Source organism: Bombina bombina, chromosome 3 (assembly GCF_027579735.1).
Source record: "Bombina bombina isolate aBomBom1 chromosome 3, aBomBom1.pri, whole genome shotgun sequence".
Classification (NCBI taxonomy): Eukaryota; Metazoa; Chordata; class Amphibia; order Anura; family Bombinatoridae; genus Bombina; species Bombina bombina.
In genome coordinates this window covers 223,854,591-223,880,649 of record NC_069501.1, presented here as the reverse complement: position 1 = coordinate 223,880,649, position 26,059 = coordinate 223,854,591, and the positions used below count along the sequence as shown (strand labels likewise).

Sequence of the window (26,059 nt, the reverse complement as noted above, 5' to 3'; positions counted from 1 at the left end):
AGCTTATCTGATGGTACAGACATGTTAAACAGGCTTAAACTTGTCAACAAAGCACAAAAAACGTTTTAAAATAAAACCGTTACTGTCACTTTAAATTTCAAACTGAAAACACTTTATTACTGAATATGTGAAAAAGTATGAAGGAATTGTTCAAAATTCACCAAAATTTCACCACAGTGTCTTAAAGCATTAAAAGTATTGCACACCAAATTTCAGAGCTTTAACCCTTAAATTAACGGAACCGGAGCCGTTTTTACATTTAACCCCTATACAGTCCCAGAATGAGGCTCTGTCTATAACTAGAAAGGCCCCCATCTGAAAAAGGTGTCCAACACAGTGCCTGCCGTTTTTCTAAACGTTCCCCAAGATTATAATACCAATAATTAGTTAGAATCTGCATAATATGCCTAGTAAAGCAATTGTTTTAGCCCAGAAAAATGTCTACCAGTATTCTTTTATGTTTAACTAAGAAAATGGCTTACTGGTCCCCATGAGGGGAAATGACAGCCTTCCAGCATTACATGGTCTTGTTAGAAATATGGCTAGTCATACCTTAAGCAGAAAAGACTGCTAACTGTTTCCCCCAACTGAAGTTACTTCATCTCAACAGTCCTGTGTGGAAACAGCAATTGATTTCAGTTACTGTCTGCTAAAATCATCTTCCTCTTACAAACAGAAATCTTCATCCTTTTCTGTTTCAGAGTAAATAGTACATACCAGCACTATTTTAAAATAACAAACACTTGATAGAAGAATAAAACTACATTTAAACACCAAAAAACTCTTAACCATCTCCGTGGAGATGTTGCCTGTGCAACGGCAAAGAGAATGACTGGGGTGGGCGGAGCCTAGGAGGGATCATGTGACCAGCTTTGCTGGGACTCTTTGCCATTTCCTGTTGGGGAAGAGAATATCCCACAAGTAAGGATGACGCCGTGGACCGGACACACCAATGTTGGAGAAATGGGTTACAAACAGAACATTTTACCAATGATACAAAATGAGTTAGTTGCAAAGATAAATATATAAACAAAAAGGCTAAGCAAATGCATTGTGCGGATATGGATGTATCCAATGTGATTTATAATCACTAAATTAAAGCTGTAAAAGTTTGTTTTAGCGCACATCAGGATATATTTTTAAATTGTTTAACAGCAACTGTACGGAATTTAAGTGGAAAATGTTGAATAATAAGTCATTGGAGCATTAATAGCAATAAAATTAAGAAATTACATTTCTGTAGTCACACTTATGCATGCAACAACGTCTAGCTATATATTATGATATTCCCAAACAACTGCTATGATAAAACGTAGTAAAAAAAGTTGGATATCTGGTAAGAAATGATAAAATATGAATAAAAAGAGAATGTTGTGTTATGTAATATGTTAAATAAACTGGTTAACAAAACCCACAGAAATGAAAACATAAGTAAATATTAGAATTCCACTCCATGCATGTCATGCTAGGTCCACCTACTGCCTTAATCACTCTCTGGCCGGTATAAGTACTTCATCATAAGACTATCAACTTGTTTCTTTCTTTTCTTAGTTTCTTTCTTGCAATGCTTATTTTTTTCTGTCTCTTTAGATCCTTGAGGTCTTTCTTCATCTGAACTCAGATTCTTATTTTTAGGGCCCTTTTTCACACTGCCTCCACTGCGGTACGATACTGTAGAGCCAGAGGATGACTCAGAATCTGATGAAGAGGAGGATGAAGAAGATTCAGATTCCTTCTTTTTGGACTTTTTTTTGGACTTTTTGGTGCGCTTCTTAGAATTCTTCTTCTTGCGATCCTCCTCAGACTCAGAGCTGCTTTTCCATTCTTTGCTTTTTCTACTAGGAGCTCTGGAAAAGTCCATAGCAGAGGCTGATCTCTTTAGCCCAGAAGAGGAGTCATCTTTCTCTCTATGTAAACTCTTCATACTCCGCACACTCTTTGTATCTTCTTCTGAATCAGGGTCAAGGCTTTTTCTCTTGAACTTTATAGGTTTATAATTTAGTACCTCATTGATTGCAGCTTCTAAGTCAGGATCCAAATAGTTCCGATGTGAGACAGGCTTTACGTTTCGATTTTCTGTCTCATTTTCTTCTGGAGCTGGCGTTCTGTGTTGTGGGGGCACTGAAAAACTACGACCAGAAGAGTGATGACTATATACAGATCGGGTGTCACTTAAGCCAATACTAACACTATCATCAAAATCGTCTAGTGGGCTCCTTCGAGACAAGCGTGTATCAGTGCGACTTCCTAGAGTTGGGCTTTCCAAGCCAAATTCAGATCTTCTGCTTAGTGATGGACTCACAGAGGATAAACCACTAAGCGGGTCGTCTAATTTTGATGTACTACGTCTTAGAATGGGAGGACTAGATATACCATAGCTCAATGTTGATTTAGAATCATCATCATCTTCTAAGCCTCGCCTACTAGATAAACGACTAGATACAACGGACATTTTATCAAACTCTGGGCTTGCAACTGACCATCGTTTGTCTAGACCCCTACGTGCTCTGCTGGATGCCTCAGTAAATGCCTGGGAAACAATAGAAGCTCTGTCATCCTGTTCCTCACTGCCTTGGGATTTCCTCCATGAACTAACTGATATTGTGTCATCAAGAACACTTCCTGTTGAGTCCCTCTGTACCTTTCGAAAAGACCTATCTGGAGATTCTGATCTTTCTTTGAGAGTGGAGAACAAAGAATCCTCATCACCCTTTCCACCTATAGAGTCCTTAATATTTGACCTCTTTCGGTAGCTGAGGGAGCTCATAACAGACATTGGCCTATCTTCTAGCTCTTTGCTTTGCTTGATTGCCTTCGTTTCTTTTCCTTCCTTCAGCTCAGTGCTTTGACCAAGTCTTTTTTTATCATAAAGTTTGACATGAATGAAATGAGACACATGAAAAAAGCCAAAGAAAGTAAAAGGTGAGAGGATATACAGATAAATCAGGATACAAAAATATGAAAATTAAAAGAACAAAAACAGAAGTAGTAAGGAAATAAAGTAGGTCATATCCATCTTACACATTATACCTGTACAGTATATAGATTTTATAACCTGTGTAAGGGAACATTTTAATTTTATAAGGCTGAAAATAGGAGAACAGAATTGATTTATAGTTAATGCTATAAATGTTTTACTACATTTTATGGGATAAAAAATATTTTACCATTGGTATGTTAACTGGACAGCAGTTAAACAAGTTACAGTATAAACATAAAACTTTAGCATGAAGATAATGGTTGGAAGCAATAAAGTTAGCAGTGGATTAAAAATAAATTACGCTTTAACAAAAAGGACTTTGTGGACATTGGCTATTTAAGATGGTTATGCTTTGACCTGTCGCTAATTACTTTAAAAACAGCTGTCTGGAGAGCTTTCCTCTGTTATAAATTCTGATTGGTTTTCTGGTTAATGACGCACAAAATTTGAGAATGAACCCTCAAAAGAGAGACACAGATAATTAAAGTAAAATGTATTCTGTAAAGATGTATTTCTAGATCATTCCGGTTAGCTTAACACATATAAGGCAATACTACAGTTGCAGTTCTCTGGGGTAACTACCTTGTATACTGAATTACTATAATGCTGGAGATGTGAAATTGTCAATAAAATGGTTTACGACAAAGAAAATAATTTAAAGCAATTTAAAGTCAGCACCGCATTGAAACATGTTACATTTCAAAATGATATGTAGCTTATTGCTTTATATAAAATGTGTGTCTGTGTATATAAATAACTACGGTTTACACAATATCAAGGTCAATTTTAGTCTACAGTATTTATGTACTCAAAAATCAACTCCGGGGATGCTAAAGAACACTTGGCTAATTTGTGTTGTTCATTTAAACACAAGAATGTAGTATAATGTGGATTCGGTGCCATCATAGTGAACTATATTGATAGCATTTACATTTTTTCTATACTGACCTTGAGCTCTTTAAACTGCCATCATCTGAAAAGGCTTTAGAGGAACTCTTGTTTCTAGAAAGCCAGGATTTCACTCCATCCACCCTATCTTCAAGCTCAGAATCTGCATCAGAGTCTCCATCACTGTCAAGAATTAAGGTAAGTTACAACTGACAAATAATAATTGCTATAACAGGAATACTTAGCTGAAAAACGTGCAAGAGCCTATAAGTGGGTTAGTCAGTATTTTTGTCTTTCAACCATGGAATTTAACACGGGATTAGATAAAAAAACAAATGTAGGTTAAAGATGGTTTTATTAAATGGGGAGCAAAACAGAATTAGAGTCGTCATCACTGCTTCAGCTTTAAATCAATTAGCATGCATTGTTACAAAAGCATGTGACATAATGGTCAATTAAATTATTTTAGTGTATATTTTCCTTTTCTATGCTCTGTCTGATATATTAACCAAGCAGAGATGAACATAACCCCCTTTTTCCCTTCTTAGATGTTTATATTGGCAGTTCTAATATACGAATGGGAATTCTTAAAAATAATATTATCTAATAGTATGGTTTTACATTATTAATGTAGATCCAGTTTAAGGGGACAGGATTCAAAACATTTATTTTTACAGAGCTGTGTATTAAAGTATCTGTGATGACACTTTCCTTTATTAAAAAAAACAAAACACAAAACAAAAAAAACCTTGGTTACGTATCTGTTAAAGCTTTGGGCAACCATGCTGCATTTGTTTTTTTACAGTGTCAAAAATGTATAAATTTGTGCCTGTATGTATGGAAATCTTTTTTAAATAGTATATAACTGGAATAGAAAGTTATTATAAAGGTTGTCAAAATATGTAAATATTTGTAGGGTACTCTTAAAGGCACAGTCTCCTCCAGAATTTGTATTCCTTAAAAAGATAGATAATCCCTTTATTATCCATTCCCCAGTTTTGCATACACTTATATTAATACACTTTTTTACCTCTGTAATTACCTTGTATGTAAGTCTCTGCAGACTGCCCCCTTATCTCAGTTCTTTTGACAGACTAGCATTTTAGCCAATCAAAACTCAAATAACTCCACGGGAGTGAGCACGGTGTTATCTATATGGCACACATGAACAAGCGCTGTCTAGATGTCAAAACTCTCCAAATGCACAGAGATAGAGGTGGCCTTCAAGGGCTTAGAAATTAGCATATGAGCCTACCTAGATCTAGCTTTCAACAAAGAATATCAAGAGAACAAAGCAAATTTGATGATTAAAGTAAATTGGAAAGTTGCTTAAAATTGCATGCCCTATCTGAATCCAGAAATTTGGTTTATATTCCGATATCAGCATGAGCTAACCATTAACTGTAGCGAGGGACATAAAACACAAGAAATTGGGGCTACATGGTTCCTGAATAATTTTAATAAAATATAGCAGTATATCACTATTAAAAAAAAAATCATTATCTTCAAACACTCCCTTGAGAAGAGCACCTTTTACAAACTCCCAGTGTTGATCTCAGAGAACACAGACAATAACCGGTGAATATGCACTGTGCACAATCTTGGGCTACCATTGCAAATGTTATAATGTTTAAAGCAGCACAGTTATAAAGGTGATGCACTAAGATTGCAAACATGAATTAAAACAAAAAATAACAGGAGTATCTAAATCTTCAGCTTGCTTATAACAAACAGCCCAATTATGTTTTGTTAAGCTATCTCCCACAGTGAATTGTTTCTTTTAAAATCTACTTGTGACATTATGACAGCCTGGTAAATGTCTAGGATCAAATGGGAATGCCAATTGCTGTGAAGACAGACTCACTGAGGCAGCTGCTTGCAAACCTGAAAGCATCACGGGTAATTTAAGCCGACTCGTCTGTTACAATAATTTAAAATCAATAAATATTTCAGCATTTCTGGCCTGGCGTCCGTATTGGAGATGACTAGAGCAGAAGGCTGGGCGGCAGGATAGGCTGCGAGCGAGAGCGAATATTTCAGCCAAGGCAGCGTTACATAATATTTAGTGATGCTCTGTAAAGAAAACTAATTTGCAGCCGTGAGTGTATTAAAAGGCGGCTGTCACGGAAATGTGTCATCAGCCAATTCATCCTCACACCGGCAGCTGGTACTATTCATCAGGGAGATTGCTTTCCAGACACGTTAAAAGCGGGGTGGGGGGGGGCGAAGAAAGACAAGAGCATCTTAAAAAAATAAAATCATAAAAAAAAAAAAAAAAAGACTTTCTTAAAGAGATTTTCACACCAAGGTTGAGTCCATTTTAGGAACATAAAAAGTCACCAATAGTATCGTAAAGAGGTTGATCGTTTTTGTTTCTTAAATGTTGGTTGTTATTTTCAAATTGTGGGTACAAAATAAATAAGACGTTTAACCCATTTACTGCTAGAAGATTTTGCAGATGATCAGACTTGAGGAGGTGTTTCTTTTCACCAACACAACTATAAGAATTATCCCTCATCAATCAGTGCGTAAAATTATAACATATGCAAAGCAACACACATTTCTTTTTCATTCCAGTTTAAATAAATAAAAAAAAAAACAACCCAGCTTCTACTTAGAGGACATGGAAGTTATGCATAATTTATCACGGGCAGTCCACTTATTATAATGAATTGCTACCTGTCAGAGAGCCTGGCTTGTTTTTACAGTGCCAGCCCAGAAGAATGAAAAGAGACAACATTCAGCTGTAACTTTCACTTTAAAACAATGTACTAATTTGTATCCTGGGTTTTGGTTCTTAAAAGCATAAGGGTTCTATTTTTTTTTCTTTAAATAAAAACACTCCATCTTTTTCTTATTTTCAAGGACAAATCTGAAGAATTCAATTTCCCCCAAAATAGATGGGAGTTGGTGGCTTCTGAGAGGCAGCCATATTGACTGACTACTTAAATCAATCACAGAAAGGGACCCAGTGCACACCAATAATTAAGTCAAGTTTCACCTCCGTAAAAAACTATGCACTGTGTAACTGCTTCCCGTTGGGGCTATGTCCCCAAGTGGTGAGGGGGGCATGTGTCTCTCCCGCCAGTAGAGATGGCTAACCTGGGAGAAACTTATTTTACCTGGCGCAGTTACACAGTGCATAGTGTTTTACAGAGGTGCAACTTTATATCGACTTCTTGCTACTTCGCTTAAATAATCACAATAAAGCTGTTTACTACGGATGTGACCTGCAAACCTTTAATGGGAGAACTTGTGATCTACGCCCACACCACTATGAGCCCCTGTGGAGTTCGGTGGAGCCTGTGAGCCCCAGTAGAGACATCCATTTGACGGGAGCACCTAGCCTTGGGGGGTGCTCTGACAAAATGCAGAAAGACTTTTGGCAGAAGGACATTTGGCAGACGGACATTTGGCCGACAGACATTTGGCTGACAGACAGAAAGCTAAAGAATGTTCCGATTTCGGCCGAGGGCAGATGCGTTACCAGAGTGCTCTGTTCTAATCACAGCCTCGGGCGCCGCAACTGCCTCTGGGAACCTTACCATGGGTCCTAGGCCGCACGTTTTGTAATTCTCTGTCTGGGAAACTATCTATCTATCAAATCTATCTATTTATCTATCAAATCTATCTATCTATCGTATCTATCAAATGTATCTATTGCATCTATTGATCTATCTATCTAATCTATGTATCTATCTATCTATCAAATCTATCTATCTTGTGCCGGACTGTTATCTGACAGCCACTTGTGTTTCGGCCAAATGTCCGTCGGCCAAATGTCCGTCGGCCAAGTGTCCGTCGGCCAAGTGTCCGTCGGCCAAGTGTCCGTCGGCCAAAAGTCCGGCCACGGCCTTGGGGAGTCTTGCAGGTAGACTCTCAGGGTCCAACCTGGCTGATCCAACACCTTGCCGGTGTTTCACATATTGTGAATGAATTTCTTTAATCTTTACCATCATGTTTGCAGCTGATAATATTGCAATATGTTTTTTCTGTTCTAGACGCTGTTCAAGAATTGTGCTACACTTCAGATGGGGAACCGACAATAGATGTACCACAAACATTTGCATCACTGATTTCGATTGCTGTCTTTACTTTTTTTTGATCCTGTAATGATTTGTTTTTATTAATATTACAGCATTATTGTTTATTTGATTGTCTGCCCCCTATATTGGTACTTCGTGGGTGAATTTCATAGTACACATTGGCCTAACACTACTTTTATGCTTGGGACACACATTACACATACAGTATGTGCTTTATCTCCAAAATTAGAAGTTTTCCCTGACACCCAATCAAACTGATATATGAGCCTCAAAAAATAAAAATAAATAAAAATAATTTCTCTTTTCTAAACTAATTGCAACAAATCTTTCATGATAACCTAGACAGCCTGAAGTGACATATTTAAAACTTTTGAACTTTTGAAAAAAGTTCAACCGAAATTGTGGCTGCATCACATACCTTACCACCAACTTCTCGGTAGAAAGTATCTTCTGAGCTGCACATGAATCTCACTCTAAACTTGGCTTCCTAGCTCCCCTGAGTGTGCTAAATTAGTGTCCGAGGCATTTACATTTCCTGAGAGCCTCAACCAGAAAAAAAACAACATATATACCAAATACTTTACACGTAATCTAACAGCAATCCTACAGGGCTCTACAGAAGAATGACCTATCAATGCTTATCACCGGAATCTCAGGGACATCTTTTCCTTCATTTAGCACTGTTGATCAAAGCGGATGCAGTTAACCTTCTCTCCTATTTGAGAGATGAGACACTAGTTGACAGCATGGCAGCCATATCTGCTCGCTCCCTCTAGTAGCGCACCACCACTTTAGAATTTACTAAAAACTAAATGCAAATATCACTGACGACTATCACTTTTTGAGCACATTAAATCTGCAGAACAGTATAACTGCTTTAAAAATTAAACAAAATTCTTGAATTTGAACCAATTTTCTTGCCCTGCTATAATTGGTTTGTTGTACTGAACCCATCAACAATACATCAGTTATTACTACGGAATTATAATTATTTATATAGTTGAGTGTAAGACCCTAGTAGTAATACTGAGGTTTCTTGATCATGCAGATTAAAACATCTTTCCAGTAAATTTCTATCATCAAATATGCTTTGTTTTCGTGGCAACCGTTTCCAAAAGCATGCCAACGGTTGGTTCAGGGGGCAGCAATGCACTGTTTGGAGTTTTATGCCGATTGGTGGCTGAATATATATGCCTTGTGTTACTGTCTCACATGATGTATTCAGCTAGCTCCCAGTAGTGCATTGCTGCTCCTTCAAAACAAAGGATACCAAGAGAATGAAACACATTTGGCAATAGAAACTGTCAGGAAATGTCTTTACATTTGCATGTTCTATCCAAATTATGAAATACAAATGTTGGGCTTCATGTGCCTTTATGAAAAAAATAAAAATAAAGACTACAAATCTTACACATATGCTTGGCATGTGTATCTCTGTTTTACAATTGCCACCACCTAATCTCAGCACATTAATACATTTGCCAGTCTCTCTCTATAACCATCATCGCTCTGATATGATTCCATGCACCATTGAGCAGTTTTATGCTTTCCCTGCATGCTTTTCCCCTTTGTAAAGAATGTTGTGGTGCTCCCCGTCTGACATTTATGGGGTTAAAGCATTCTATTGTCCCTCTGGCTGGATACAGGGTGACCTCCTGTTCTAATTACATGTGCAGGGAACGGCAACTGTAGCTGTGCTGAGACTAAAGCAAAATACATTTTTGCTGTTTGGATGGATAATGGTATAAACACCAATATCCTCTCCCTCATTCACATATAACACTGCCTTCCTGTCTTTCCTTCTTCATCAGCTCTGTACTCCTCTCCCTCCCCCTTTACCGCCACAATTGAGACAGCACTGGGGTCTCACGGGAGTGCGGGAGAAACTTTGCTCAAATTGAAAGCATGTCTGGAAACAGGTACGTGACATTAGCTAGAATGAGAGATTTATCCACCAGCATTAGGGCTTTTTACTGTCTAGAGACAAGGGCACAGTGCAGCTCCCGCTTACTGACTTAACCTCTTCTCTTCCAGAAAGTAAAAAACTAGATATCTAGAGCACGGAATATTAAAGGACACAAGAAATAATTATTGAACTATTAAAATGCCTGTCTAACCCTTTAACTGCATGGTGCAAAATTAAAAAAAAACCTGAAGATTCCTATTTTCATAGCAGCAAAAACTATTTTTCATTATTTAGCACATTCAGGAATACTAATCAGCTGTTTGGGAATGTCTATACAAAGGTGCACCAAAACAGGTTGCTCAGCATTTGGATGCAGCATTTAACATTGGTGTTTAATGAGCCACTACTGTGAAATGTTGCTATACCAACTGCACCATATTACAATGTATAAGGAATTGCTCATTTAAGTTTATTTTTGGTTTTGATATAGCTATTTTTCTAATTGAAAACACAACCCATTGTTCTCAAGAATACTCCCATTCAAATTGGCTGACCCAGCAGGAGCTTTTATCTCATTTCTCTCTATATATACATAACACACAACACACAACACTTAAAAGGGACAGTCTAGTCCAAAATAAACTTTTATGATTCAGATAGAGAATGTAATTTTAAACAATTTTCCAATTTACTTTTATCACCAATTTTGCTTTGTTCTCTTGGTATTCTTAGTTGAAAGCTAAAGCTAGGAGGTTCATATTCAAATTTCTCAGCCCATGAAGGCCGCCTCTTCTCTCAGGGCATTTTGACATTTTTTTACCACTAGAGGGTGTTAGTTCATGTGTGTCATATAGATAACACTGTGCTTACACACGTGGAGTTCCAGTGACCAGCTCTGATAGTCTAAAATGGATGTCTGTCAAAAGAACTGAATAAGGGGGCAGTTTGCAAAGGGTTAGATACAAGATAATCACAGAGGTAAAAAGTGTATTTATATAACTGTCTTGGTTATGCAAAACTAGGGAATGGGTAATAAAGGGATTGTCTATCTTTTTAAACAATAAAAATTCTGGTGTAGACTGTCCCTTTAAGTAATGAAAATGTCACTATGGGTTGTAGTTTCAATTACAAAATCAGCTATTTCTATTGCAAGAATAAACCTAAGAAGTAATTTAACACAATGCAGGTAGAATAAAAAGTAATTTGGAACCATTTAAGAGGCAAAAAATTGACAAATGACAGTGTCTTGTCAGTGTCTTTTTGAATTTTTTGTCTAAAGTATACAATTAATCCCATCATTTTATCAATTAGAGTAAAACAGGATTTTCTGGGCAATGCACATTGCAGTTTTGTTCAACAGTCAGTTTAAACGCACCATAATCATACTTCAAATTTCTTAGTAACTAATGTGAATAATGGCGAGTTGACACCCCCTGTTACAAACAGAAGGATTACATTAGTCCATAACAGAGTTTTTTTATAATATAAATAATATCTGATGGGCCTTTCTTAAAGGGACAGTCTAGTCAAAACTGAAACACTAATGAAAAGCTTTTCAGTTGCTCAAGAACATAATCATGTGAATGGAACAGTCTCAAAGTTGCAAATAAATGATCATGTTAAATAATCTGAATATCAATACATTTTTATCCTTGTATGGTTGCTAGTAATACAAACCGGTTAAATGGACATGCATTTCTATGAATTAAACAGGGGCCATGCGGTTAGGTAGGCAGCTGTAGGTTCTGCACAAATTGTACTATTATGGGGGGGGGATTGCTTTGGGCATGCTCAGGGAAAGAAGACAAATCAACATGAGGGTACACTGGTTCCTCACTTTTTATTCTTTCGTTTGTTATACTTGGTCACCATGTCTTGCAGACTGAAAATATGGAGATAAAACAAAGCATGAGAAAACATGGGAATAAATAAAAGCTGAAAGATGGAGATAATGAATGAGACTTTAGCACTCATGCAAAGAGCCCACCTGTTAATGAGGTCCTCATTGTCATCACTCTCCATTTCATCCTCAATGGCAGCTTGCAGGTCCCCGATACGCTTGAAGGCCAGTTTCAGGTCTGACTGTAAACTTTGGTTAGCAGCTTCCAAGCTCTCCAGATCCATCTCCTGTGAAAAAAAAAATATTTCAATGTCTTGCACAGCTATAAGATTGGAGGAGGCCATAGGAAAATAAGAAAGAACGGTTCAGTATAATACTATGTATTTAATAGGTATTTATTATCATCATCCTGTATTTGTAGTGGCCACCATAACCTGCATGGTAAAAAAACAAATAGCTACATTATGGAATGTTAAAATGAGTGTCTCAATTTGTTCAACAGAGGTAATGGTAAATATGTTAGGATCATGTTTGTGGTATTTGTGACAGTGGAGACTGTCCTTTTAACATTTTAGTCAATAATTCAGGATGATGAGACACCTAAAGGTTTAGATTTGCACAAATACATCCTACTTGTTACTGAAGTAGCTGATGGATGTAGACCATTAAATATATTTAAAAAAAAACTAAATTTATGCTTACCTGATAAATTACTTTCTTTTACCATATGACGGGTCCACAGATTTCATCCTTACTTGTGGGATAATAACCTCCTGCTAACAGGAAGTGGCAAAGAGCACCACAGCAGAGCTATATATATAGCCCCTCCCTTCCCCTCCACCTCCAGTCATTCGGCCGAAAGGTTATAGGAAGAGAAAAGGAAAGGCTAAAAAGGTGCAGAGGTGACTGAACTTAACAAAAAAATATAAAGAAAAACTGTCTTAAAAAGAACAGGGTAGGCCGTGGACTCGTCATATCGTAAAAGAAAGTAATTTATCAGGTAAGCATAAATTTAGTTTTCTTTTACAAAGATATGACGAGTCCACAGATTTCATCCTTACTTGTGGGAAACCAATACCAAAGCAATAGGACACAGATTAAAGGGAGGGACAAGACAGGAACCTAAACGGAAGGTACCACTGCTTGAAGAACCTTTCTCCCAAAGATAGCCACAGAAGAAGCAAGAGTATCAAATTTGTAAAATTTGGAAAAAGTGTGAAGGGACAACCAAGTTGCAGCCTTCCAAATCTGTTCAACAGAAGCCACAGCCCTAGTAGAATGAGCCGTAATTCTTTCAGGAGGCTGCTGTCCAGCAGTCTCATATGCCAGGCGGATGATACTTCTCAGCCAAAAAGAAAGAGGTAGCCGTAGCTTTCTGACCCCTACGCTTTCCAGAATAAACAATGAATAATGAAGATGATTGACGGAAATCCTTAGTTGCTTGTAAGTAAAACTTTAAGGCACGGACCACGTCCAAGTTATGTAACAGACGCTCCTTCTTAAAAGAAGGATTAGGACACAAGGAAGGAACAAAAATTTCCTGATTAATATTCTTATTCAAAACAACCTTAGGAAGAAAACCAGGTTTGGTACGTAAAACCACCTTATCAGAATTAAATATGACATAAGGCGAATCACACTAACGCTGAAAGCTCAGAAACTCTTCGAGCAGAAGAAATAGCAACCAAAAACAGAACTTTCCAAGATAACAGTTTAATATCTATGGAATGCATAGGTTCAAACGGAACTCCTTGCAAAACACTAAGAACTAAATTCAAACTCCAGGGAGGAGTAATAGGTCTAAATACAGGCTTAATTCTAGTTAGAGCCTGACAAAAAGACTGAACATCTGGTAAATTTGCCAAACGTTTGTGAAACAGAATTGACAAAGCTGAAATTTGTCCCTTTAAGGAACTCACTGATAACCCTTTCTCCAATCCTTCTTGGAGAAAAGACAGAATCCAAGGAATCCTAACTTTACTCCATGAGTAACCCTTGGATTCACACCACTAAAGATATTTACGCCATATCTTATGATAGATTTTTCTAGTGACAGGCTTTCTAGCCTGTATCAAAGTATTGACTCAGTATTGACTCAAAGTATTGAATCAGAGAATCCTCGCTTCGATAAAATCAAGCGTTCAATCTCCATGCAGTCAGCTGCAGAGAAATTAGATTTGGATGTTGGAAAGGACCTTGAATGAGAAGGTCCTGTCTCAATGGAAGTTTCCACGATGGCAGAGAGGACATGTCCACTAGATCCGCATACCAAGTCCTGCGTGGCCATGCAGGCGCTATCAGGATCACTGAAGCTCTCTCCTGTTTGATTTGAGCAATCACACGTGGGAGGAGAGGAAACGGTGGAAACACATAAGCTAGGCTGAACAACCAAGGCACTGCCAAGGCATCTATCAGTTCGGCCTGAGGATCCCTTGTCCGGGATCCGTATCTTGAAAGCTTGGCATTCTGTCGGGATGCCATCAAATCCAATTCCGGTCTGTCCCATCTGAGAATCAATTAGGCAAATACCTCCGGGTGAAGTTCCCACTCCCCCGGATGAAAAGTTCTCTACTCCTGGGATGTAGATCACTGACAGATGACAAGAGTGGGCCTCCGCCCAACTGATTATCTTGGATACCTCTATCATCGCTAAGGAACTCCTTGTTCCCCCCTGATGATTGACATATGCCACAGTCGTGATGTTGTCCGACTGGAATCTGATGAATTTGGCCAAAGCCAACTGAGGCCACGCCTGGAGCGCATTGAATATTGCTCTCAATTCCAGAATATTGATTGGAAGAAGAGACTCCACTTGAGTCCAAACACCCTGAGCCTTCAAGGAGTTCCAAACTGCACCCCAGCCCAGAAGGCTGGCATCTATTGTCGCTATCACCCACGAGGGTCTGCGGAAACAAGTCCCATGGGACAGATGGTCCAGGGACAACCACCAAAGAAGAGAGTTTCTGGTCTCTTGATCCAGATTTATCTGAGGAGATAAATCTGCATAATCCCCATTCCACTGTCCGAGCATGCACAGTTGCAGTGGTCTGAGATGAAAGCGAGCAAATGGAACAATGTCCATTGCCGCTACCATTAATCCAATTACTTCCATACACTGAGCCACTGATGGGCGAGGAATGGACTGAAGTGCTCGGCAAGTATTTAGAATCTTTGAATTTCTGACGTCCGTCAGAAATATTTTCATGGCTACCGAGTCTATCAGAGTTCCCAAGAAAGGAAACCTTGTCTGTGGAACGAGTGAACTCTTCTCTATGTTCACCTTCCAACCGTGAGTTCTCAGAAAGGACAACAATGTGTCCGTGTGAGATTTTGTCAGATGATATGTTGACGCCTGAATCAGAATATCGTCCAGATAAGGTGCCACCGCTATTCCTCGCGGTCTGAGAACCGCCAAAAGAGACCCTAGAACCTTTGTGAAGATTCTGGGAGCTGTGGCCAACCTGAAAGGTAGAGCCACGAACTGATAATGTTTGTCCAAGAAGGCAAACCTTAGAAACCGATGATGATCCTTGTGGATAGGAATAAGAAGGTAAGCATCCTTCAAATCCACGGTAGTCATATATTGACCCTCCTGGATCATTGGTAAAATTGTTCGTATTGTCTCCATATTGAATGATGGAACTCTTAGAAATTTGTTTAGACACTTGAGATCTAAAATGGGTCTAAATGTTCCCTCTTTTTTGGGAACCACAAATAGGTTTGAGTAAAAACCCCTGTCCCTGTTCCAATTTTGGAACTGGACAAGTTACTCCCATAGTAGAAAGGTCTTTAACCCAACGTAAGAACGGCTCTCTTTTTATCTGGTTTGCAGATAACTTTGAAAGATGAAATCTCCCACTTGGGAGAAAGTCCTTGAATTCCAATTGATAACCGTGGGTCACTATTTCTAGTTCCCAGGCATCCTGAACATCTCTTGCCCAAGCCTGAGCAAAGAAAGAGAGTCTGCCCCCTACCAGATCCAGTCCCAGATCGGGGGCTGCCCCTTCATGCTGTCTTAGGAGCAGGAGCAGGCTTTTTGGATTGTTTACCCTTATTCCAGTTCTGATTAGGTTTCCAGACTGACTTAGATTGGGTAAAATTCCCTTTCTGCTTTGAGGAAGAAGAAGCGGGGGGTCCTCCTTTAAAGTTTCGAAAGGAACGAAAATTATTTTGTTTACCCCTCATTTTAACCGACTTATCCTGAGGTAGGGCATGGCCTTTACCTCCTGTAATATCAGAAATTATTTCCTTCAATTGTGGCCCAAAAAGGGTCTTACCTTTAAAGGGAATAGCTAAAAGCTTATGTTTTGATGACACATCAGCAGGCCAAGATTTGAGCCACAATGTTCTACGTGCTAAACTAGCAAATCCTGCATTTTTTTGCCACTAATTTAGCAATTTGAAAAGCGGCATCAGTAATAAAAGAATTAGCTAGCTTAAGAGCCTTAATTCTAAGATTCTTAATCTAAGATGTCATCTAATGGAGTCTCAACCTTAAGAGACTCTTCTAGAGCCTCAAACCAAAAAACTGCCGCAGCAGTTACTGGAACAATGCAAGTCGTAGGTTGTAAAAGAAACCCTGATTAACAAATAATTTCTTTAGTAGACCCTCTAATTTCTTATCCATAGGGTCTTTGAAAGCACAACTATCCTCAATGGGTATAGTAGTATGCTTAGCTAGGGTAGATATAGCTCCCTCTACCTTAGGGACCGTTTGCCATGAGTCCCAAATGGTATCTGATATGGGAAACATTTTCTTAAAATTAGGAGGGGGAGAAAACTGTATACCTGGTCTATCCCATTCCTTTCTAATAATTTCCGAAATTCTCTTAGGAACCGGAAAAACCATCAGTGTATGTAGGTACTTCCAAGTATTTATCCATTTTACACAATTTCTCTGCAGGAATCACAATAGGGTCACAATCATCCAGAGTCGCTAAAACCTCCCTAAGTAACAGGCGGAGGTGTTCAAGCTTAAATTTAAATGAAATAGCATCCAAATCTGTCTGAGGTAAAACATTAAAATGAAGAGGTAGAGTCCCAGGTGAATATAATAAAAACAGTCCTTTATTGAAAACGTTTAAAAGGGAAATTCTTGTGAGACGCAGCTCACTCGGTCCCAACAACAGCCTTGGAGGAGGAGTAGAAAGAGCGTAGCACCAGTGGTGCTACGCTCTTTCTACTCCTCCTCCAAGGCTGTTGTTGGGACCGAGTGAGCTGCGTCTCACAAGAATTTCCCTTTTAAACGTTTTCAATAAAGGACTGTTTTTATTATATTCACCTGGGACTCTACCTCTTCATTTTAATGTCTTTTACCAGCATTTGAGCCCAGGTTTCTAACTCCTCTTCTACTGCCGGACCGGGTGAATACGCTGACCTTTCACACCCCCCCCCCTTCTCTTACGTCACGCGGTGACGCGTATCGAACTGCAGACCGGGTTTTGCGAGAGGCGGAAGGAAGAGAAGTCGGCAGACACGCTGCCATCGGATGTTGTTCCGTTTTTGCAAGGACTTTCTCACTTCGGTGCTACAGGTACACCTCTCTACTTTGGCTCGTAATACAACTGTTTGGGGGTGTTTGTGTCACATTAAGTCCCGGTGCCAGGCTTGGCTTACTTGACTACACACGGACTTTAGTGTCAACCATTTCTCTCCTTGCTTACATTGAGGTAAAACATTCCCTGAATAAGAAATTTCACCCTCAGGCAGTAATTCCCTGATCCCCAACTCAGAGCACTGTTAGGGAACATCGGAAATAGCTAATAAAGAATCAGAGGATTCAGTATTTACATTAATACCTGACCTACTGCGTTTACCCTGCAATACTGGTAATTTAGACAATACCTCTGTAAAGGTAGTTGACATAACTGCAGCCATCTCCTGCAGAGTAAAGGAATTAGACGCACTAGAAGTACTTGGCGTCGCTTGTGTGGGCGTTAAAGGTTGTGACACTTGGGGAGAATTGGATGGCATATCCTGATTCTCTTCAGACTGAGACTCATCCTTAGGCACACTTTCTTTATTTAAAATATGCTTTTTACATTGTAAGGCCCTTTCAGTCAAAGAGTTACACAATGTTAGAGGGGGTTGCACAATAGCTTCTAGAACAATGAAAATCCTCAATGTCAGACATGTTGAACAGACTAGTAATACCACAAAAGTCATTTAAACACTTATTTATTGCATAAAATAAACATTTGAAAAAACGTGTACTGTGCCTTTAAGAAAAGAAAAAGTGAACAATTTTTCCAAAATGCTCAATTGACGTTAAATTAACTCCAAATTTAACTAAAGATTGTTGGTTAATCCAAAAAATACTGCACCCAGAAGCAAGGGCAGAAATAAGGCTTTAAAGTACTTATATCAACAACTAGTCAAAAAATAGATAAAAATACCCTCTGCACCTCGCCACAGATCTGCTGTGGTGCCTACCTGCCCCCAGGATACTTTGAAACAAGTTTCCAACCTTTCAGACCAGCTACACAGTCCAGGAGCCACCGGAGTTACTGCTTGCTGCTGCTTAGCCTAAAGGAAGTGCGCATCTGAGCGTGCAAAAATAGGCCCCGCCCCTTAAGGTCAAATGCTGGAGTAGGCCCAAACACAACCGCATGGGAATGCGGTTTTGCACCAAAGTAACTGTACACACAGTATACAACCCCTCAAACCATAAACAAACAAGTTTAAATGCCAATAATAAAAAAAACATAACATCGTTTTTTCATTGTCTCCCATGTCACATTGTCCCAATAAAGTCAACCAATGATAAATATAGGGACTCCAGTAATACCCCTCTTAATAATTAGGATTACTGCTTACCCCATTCCCATACAGGGAAATAATGCCAGCCAGTTCTGATACACCAAGTCTCCTCAGAATAAAAAAGGCTGCACATACCTTAATGCTGCTTGTAGCATGAAACCGGTCTCCACACTGAAGATGTCTCATGGTTACCTTCAGAAGTCTTGTGGGAACCAGCATGGATCTTAGTTACAACTGCTAATATCATCAAACCTCAGGGCAGAAATCTTCTTCTATATCCCCCTGAGGAAAATAGTATGCACCGGTACCATTTAAAATAAAAAAACTTCTTGATTGAAGAAACTAAAACTAACACCTCACTTTACCATGTCTTCCAAGTATAACACATGCAAAGAGAATGACTGGAGGTGGAGGGGAAGGTAGGGGCTATATATACAGCTCTGCTGTGGTGCTCTTTGCCACTTCCTGTTAGCAGGAGGTTAATATCCCACAAGTAAGGATGAAATCCGTGGACTCGTCATATCTTTGTAAAAGAAATAATAACCAACCATGTTAAGTGTTCTCCACATTTACCCAGACGTGCTGAAGATGCCTTTGTCATTATTTGCATTTTGGTTTCCTCATTCATTAGTGCATACAAACAATAGAGCCCCCAGACAAAAGCAATTCTTAAGATGAGCTTCCAGCACCTGTGATTAGTATGCAGTGTGCAAGTTCAATGAGAAGATATCAACTAAGAATCACACAACATACTATTATCTTCCCTAAAACCCTGCTTAACCTGGGAGGACTTCCCAAATGGGGAATGCTGGAATAAATGGACCATATACTTCCTGTATCACAGCAAACATATTTTGCAGAGCACCTGCCCCAGATCTACTATACTTATCTGTCTAGCAAAAAAGGAAGAAGCACTACAGGAGGATAGAAGAAATCCACAGCTGACAGAAAACTCTTATAGATATGTCTGAATGAGCTAGTGCAGAAGAGCAAGCTCCATCCTTTAATTCCAGTAATGCTGTGCCAGCACAGCAGAAGAAAATTCAGTATTTCTGCTGCAAAGCAGCAAAAACACTAGTCCAACTGTGCCGAGAGAGAACCTATACAGCGAAAACATGTTCCACCAAGCATTAACACTTAGACAAGAGACAGCATATGATAAATAGCAATAGCTTGCAGAGATAAGTGTGCTAAAGGAAATACAATAAATACAAGCATATTCTTTATAAAGCGCCAACAGATTCCGCAGCGCTGCCCATGGGTACAAGGATAAAAGTACAACGGAAAAGCAATACAATAAAAGACAAACTTTTACAGACAAATACAGGGGGAATTGAGGGTCCTATTCCTGTGGGAACTTACAATCTAGATGGTTGGGAGGATGGGAAACAGGAGGTGGGGACTGCAAAGGTGAGACTGATATTAGTGAGGAGATAGATGAGGGCAACTGTTAGGTTAGTGAAGTTCATTCGTTAATGAGTCGGGTGATAAGCTTCCCTGAACAAAACGGTCTTTAGGGATCGTTTAAAGAAGGAGAGGTAGGGGAAAGTCTGACAGCTTGTGGAAGTGCTTTCCAGAGGGTTAGTGCAGCATGAGAGTCCTTTAGTCTAGCATGGGAGGAGGTGATGGTAGAGGACGCAAGGAGCAGGTCATTGTTGGATCTAAGGGGGCAAGCTGGAGTATATTTGTTGATGAGTGAGGACAGGTAGGGTGGGGCAGCATTGGTGAGGACTTTGTAGGTCAGGGTGAGAATTTTGAATTTAGCAAAAATTTAGCATAGCAAGGACGTAACTTGAGAAGTACTAGGCCAACAGCTAAAATAATAAATAAAAAAATAATGGATGGGCACACATCACAGATCCAGCAAATTAAATATTACTAGGGCACCAACATACTCCAATGTGTGTGTCTGAGAGGATGAATAGAGTGAAATATTGTGCAGAGTGTGTGCAATTTGTAAGGCTACATATAGGATTTACCTTTCCTGAGGTAAAAAACAACATGACATTCACTACTGCACTATATAAAAGAATAGGGATTCAAGAACAGCTCCAAAGGTCATAAGCAGCTCTCAGACAGCTAGATGATAAACACACTGTGGTAAATTAGCGTTTAACTTCATCTGACAACACAGTGTTCATATGAATTTGACCAATATATACGAAGATGAGCTTTACTTTTTACAAAGAAGGCTGCTGAGTAGTAACACATTTCAAAGCACAATAGAAACTAGAAGTTATTTTTTTTTTTAAAGATGTTTGCATCTGCCTTCTTGCCTTTAAAAAAAGAAAAGGGTTATATTTGCTAAGGAGCATAAAGTTTAAACTTTCATAGTTCAGAGACTTATCAATTTACTTCAGTTATCAAATTTACTTCATTCTCTTGGTATTCTTTGTTTAAACGCATTTCTATGTAGGCTCAGGAGCAGCCATATGCTACTGGGAGCTAGATGCTTATTGGTGGCCGTACACATTTACTGCTTGTCTCATCAGCTATGTGCAGCTAGCTCCCAGTAGTGTACTGCTTCTCTTAGCTAACTTTTTAACAAATGATAACTAGAGAACAAATAACATTTGACGATAAAAGGAATTGGAATGTCTCTTAAAACTACAGGCTGTAACTGAATCATGACTTTTATATGACTTTAAAGCTCTGCCATTTCCATTGTTTTTGAAAAGGCTCCATGTTATAACACGCAAATTAGTAAGATTTTCATTTATTTATTCTTCTTTAAGGATGCCAGATATACATTCTGTTTGAGACTTTGCCTCACATGGTAACCGGCACAACAGTGAACAATGAAGTGCAACATCATGTACGATTGTTGTAAGACAGGGAACTTACATTCAATGCGTGACCACACAGCGAAAAAATGATTTAGTTTAAAAAAGAACTAAATAATTGGTAGAGTTATCGATAATCAACAACTCAAAATCTGTTAGGATTCAATTATTCTAGTATGGTTTTTTTTAATAACATCAAAAGGGATAACTCATAAGAATCACCCGAAATAATCTCTCACGTACCAGCTCATGCCTCTTTCGACTGGCTTCTGACTCTTTCTTAGCTAGCTCTCCCATCTCCTCCTTCATATCCCGCATCTGCCTCTGTATCCTTTTGTTTTGTTCCTTTTCTCTGTTCTCTGCTGCTGCCCGCTGGTCACGTTCCTCTGTAAGCTTCTCCATGTTTTCTTTTAGACGAGTGACCAAGCTCTGTTGGATAAAAAAACGTTGTCAGGATGCGCATACATTTACTCACGCTCATAACCCTTACTGACATAAAACTGTAATTTACTGGAAAGTGAACTGAATGCTGAAAATAGTCATGGGCTTCAGCACTTGGCAAATTAAGATGCAGAAAAAAAAAAGTACAACACACAAATATCTGTGCAAATCCTGATATTTCTGTGTTGCATTTTCACTCTAATAAATTCAGCAACAAAATTAACTCATGGTCATTTTCGTCATTTGTTTAACCAACTATTAGAAAATTACAAATCCTTATGGGTGGTATTATTACCAATAATGTAACAAATTAGAAATCTAATAATAGATGATCTGTATTAACTTTAATTTCAGTATGAAAAGGGTAGCTCTGCCTAAAGGGAATTCACTAAGCCTTATGAAAAGCAAGACTGAAAAGTAATGGCTTTAGGACAGAAATGTGGCTTTTTAATTTAAGGATGCGTTATTTCCAGTGAGTGTTTTAAAGCACTACCCTTTACCTTCAGCTGCAAAATCCCTATTTTATTTAGTCTCCTTGGCAATTACAAACCTTATAGTTAATACTATTAAAAGCAACATTTTATGTCAACTTAATATTCATAAGATCTGAACAGTTATCTCTGGCCTGCAAGTCAAATACTGCTTACTGCCCCTTGCATTGAGTCAAAAAGTAAACCAGTAACAAGCAAGAAATTTATGAATACGAAGGTATATGTGCTCTGGCGCAGTGCAGTATTTCCTTAAAGCTTCAGTATCTTAAAAACACAGTAATACTTGTCCTGGATGTTGGGCAAATCTAGGGAGAATGAAACAAGAATGCTGAACTATTATTTACACAAATGCATTAAGAATATGGGGAGAGCCATCAAGACTTATTTATATATTCAAAGGAGATTCCTTATCTGTGTGGGGCAAGATAGATTTTACTAGGTGCTATGGAAATCCAGGTGGTCATACGTAATCATCCAGACAAGAACTTGGAAAGAAAATTTCAAATCAACATTCCAAAATAAGTGAAAATAGCTCTCACAAATGATTTAGGTATTGACCGTATTCAATCTCAGTGTTTACCAGAGCTTTCCAAACTTTTCATGTGGTTGACACACTTTTTAGACCTACATCATTTCGCGACACAGTAATTCAGTTGTACTGGCAAACAGGAGGTTAAACTAACCTGTTTTAAGAGATACGGACACATATATAAATGATATAATAACGAAATGTATTTACAAGTAACAGTAAGTATGTGCAAGAATTAAAAAAAAGTTTAATAACACCAATAGCTACTTACTATTTTAATGGGATGTATGAGGTTGATGGGATGAACACAGTTTCTGAATATTTGGTGGAATATTAGACACTCGCATTTTTAAGCTTCCCCTTCCTATCCATATATCAAGAGCAGGGACAGCAATGCACTACTGGGAGCTAGTTGCAAAAACCCCCCCACTGACTTCAGCTCAGAGTTTAAGCTGCCGCCCTCAGAGCTGGGTGAGTCCGATTGACTACTGCCCGCGCTGCAAACACACTGCTGTCCCACTCACTGACTACACATGCAGTCACGAGCCAATTAAGGAGACTACACATGCAGTCACGAGCCAATTAAGGAGACTACACATGCAGTCACGAGCCAATTAAGGAGACTACAAGTGCAGTCAGGAGCCAATGTGCCGCCAAAGTTGCCAATGGGAATAGTTTCAGTTCCGACTGAGCTACGCCAATAGGTTAAGATGATCTGTGACCCCCTAGGTATCAATCACGTGTCAACCATGTGATATGCGTAGCAGGCAGGTGGAAAGTCAGAAACCAAAAAAAAAAATTTAAAAAATTAAAATTTTAAAAAAATTTGTGCTGAAGCAGGGACACACCTACACACTGCTGCCGACACACAGTTTGGAAAGCACTGCTCTATACTATGAAGATGCAGAAATTTCAAAAAGGTTAAGAATTTTTTTTTGCACTAAACGTTAAATTGACTGTAAACTTATTTAATGTGATGCACAGTATATACAATCATTCTTCAAAACACGGGGACTTTCATGGATTACATTTTTTTTAAGACGCTTTATTTGTAAAATATTTACCATTTTATGATGGTAAACATTGCCTCATTCCTCCGCCAATATCTCATACTTCATTTAACTGAGCAATGACGAATCCGGCTTCATCTAATTGTTTTGTGATCCACATAGTGTCCAGCTCGCGGGGCACGCAACTATTGGATGAAGCCGGATCTTAATAGCTCTGCTAAATAAAGTATGAGATGTGGGCGGAGGAATGGCGCAATGTTTACCATCACAAAATGGTAAATATTTTACAAATAAAGCGTCTTAAAAAAAGGTCATCAATTAAAGTGCCCCTGTTTTGAAAAAATAATTGTAATTTTTTCCTACTTTGGCTATTTGCGCGCATTGGGTTATCACGCAAGTGATAACTTTTTACTTTCAACTTGTAATACAAGTACTACCCGAAGCATGCGAAAATTTTACTTCTAGCGGAGTTAGCACATGAGGAAAGCGCTAAATATCGCTCCACTCGTAAACTGGCCCTATAGGTTTAAAGGGCCATTATAGTGCTAAAATGACATGCTCTAATTTGTTAGCATGCAATTAGTGTTGCTGATTGGATTTTCTGCTGATTCTGCTCAGAACCTGCACTGCTGGGTTCAACACTGGGGTTAAAAACAGAGTTGCAGTGTTGTTAGTGATAAAATAATGGCATGATCTAACGAATTAGAGCACATAATTTTATCATTAGAACGGCTCTTTAACTAATACTAAGCCATTCACCCACCCATTCTAGATGACTAGCTTAATGGTCATTTTCCTAAAGGTTGACATATATAGGTTTCCTCCAGACATTGGCTTCATCCTTATTTGGAGTAGCAAGAAGCAGCACAAAAACGTAACAGTTCATGGATTCTAACTATACGTTAATATAATTTAAAGTGATGGTAAACTCTCCCCTTTTTAAAATCAGATCTGGAATGTAAGCGCTATTTTAGATGGAGTTTTATTCATCATGTGCAATGAAGATGCGCTATAACTTAGTTATTAATATAGATATGAAATTCAAATACCCCACGTTACACCACCCACTTCAAAAGTCAATTTTCCTGTCAGCTAAATTATTGAATTACTCTCCAATCAATGCTCTAGCTACAACAAAATTGCCATATGGGGAGAGCGTTGATTGGACAACAATTCAATCTGTTAGCTCACAGAAAATTTTACTTTTGAAGTGGGTGGTGTAACGTGGGGTATTTGAATTTTATATCTATATTAATAACTAAGTTATAGCGCATCTTCATTGCACATGATGAATAAAACTCCATCTAAAATAGCGCTTACATTCCAGATCTGATTTTAAAAAGGAGAGAGATTACCATCACTTTAATATTTGCTGCTGTAACCAAGATATCCCATTATCACAATTGTGGTATAAAAGCATGGTGGATATGGACCAGAACAGAATTTACATAGAAAATTGAATGATAACACAGGTGCCAGAAGATAAATTAAATTTAGGTCCACCAACCGGAGTTACAGGCGGGAGCCGTGGACTCTCCTCCCCATGATGTAAATAAAATGATCAGTTAAGCATAATTTATGTATTCCATCTAAAGAGGAGGAGAGTCCATGGCTTCATTCTTTCAGGACACTGAATGAAACCGGGAGAGTAAAAAGGCGGACCCTAATCTGAGGGCACCACAGCCTGTAAAACCTCTCTCCCAAAAGCAGCTTCTGCAGAAGCAAAGACGTAAAATTTGTAAAACTTTGTATAAGTGTGTAAGGAGGACCAGGTAGTCGCCTTACAAATCTGCTCTATAGAAGCCTCATTCTTGAAGGCCCAAGACGAAGCCACAGCTCTAGTTGAATGAGCCGTGATCCTCTGTGGAGGCTTATGTCCCGCTGTCTCAAAGGCCAAGCGAATCAAACTCCTCAACCAAAAAGACAAAGAAGTAGAAGAGGCCCTCTGCCCCTTGCGCTACACCACAAAGAGAGATGTAGGCCGTCTAATATCCTTTGTAGCCTGAAGATAGAATTTCAAAGCACGAACCACATCCAGATTATGAAGTAACCTCTCCATAGAAGACGAAGGGTTAGGACACAAAGAAGGAACAATTATTTCCTGATTGATGTTACAGTTAGACACCACCTTGGGAAGAAACCCCAAACTGATGCGAAGAACTGCAAGGCAGCGAGCTCAGATACTCTGCGTGCCGATGCAATAGCCAACAGGAAGAGAACCTTCCTGGACAAAATCTTAATGTAAATGGAATGCATAGGCTCAAAACGGAACCCTCTGCAATACCTTAAGGACCAAGTTTTTAAAGTGAATGTAAATTTTGACGCTAAAGTGCCGTTTTTTAAAAAAATTTGATTAAAAACAGGGGCACTTTAATTCATCAAAATT

At 38.7% G+C, this 26,059-nt stretch overlaps 1 protein-coding gene across 9 annotated transcripts in view; it reads right to left on the bottom strand.

Moving 5' to 3' along the window:
- The window catches only part of MYO18A (myosin XVIIIA), a 527,256-nt gene that overhangs the window by 61,469 nt on the left and 439,728 nt on the right, over positions 1-26,059 (bottom strand). For 6 of the 9 annotated variants that reach the window (XM_053706166.1, XM_053706169.1, XM_053706170.1 and 3 more), the window contains 5 exons: positions 21,446-21,631; positions 11,808-11,947; positions 11,658-11,702; positions 3,929-4,051; positions 1,480-2,855 (listed from right to left, as the gene is read on the bottom strand). In XM_053706166.1, coding sequence (XP_053562141.1) covers positions 1,484-2,855; positions 3,929-4,051; positions 11,658-11,702; positions 11,808-11,947; positions 21,446-21,631 — 1,866 coding nt within the window. In that variant the 3' untranslated portion in view covers positions 1,480-1,483. The remainder of the gene's footprint in view (positions 1-1,479; positions 2,856-3,928; positions 4,052-11,657; positions 11,703-11,807; positions 11,948-21,445; positions 21,632-26,059) is intronic. The other 3 variants (XM_053706173.1, XM_053706168.1, XM_053706175.1) reach the window with 3 other exon arrangements.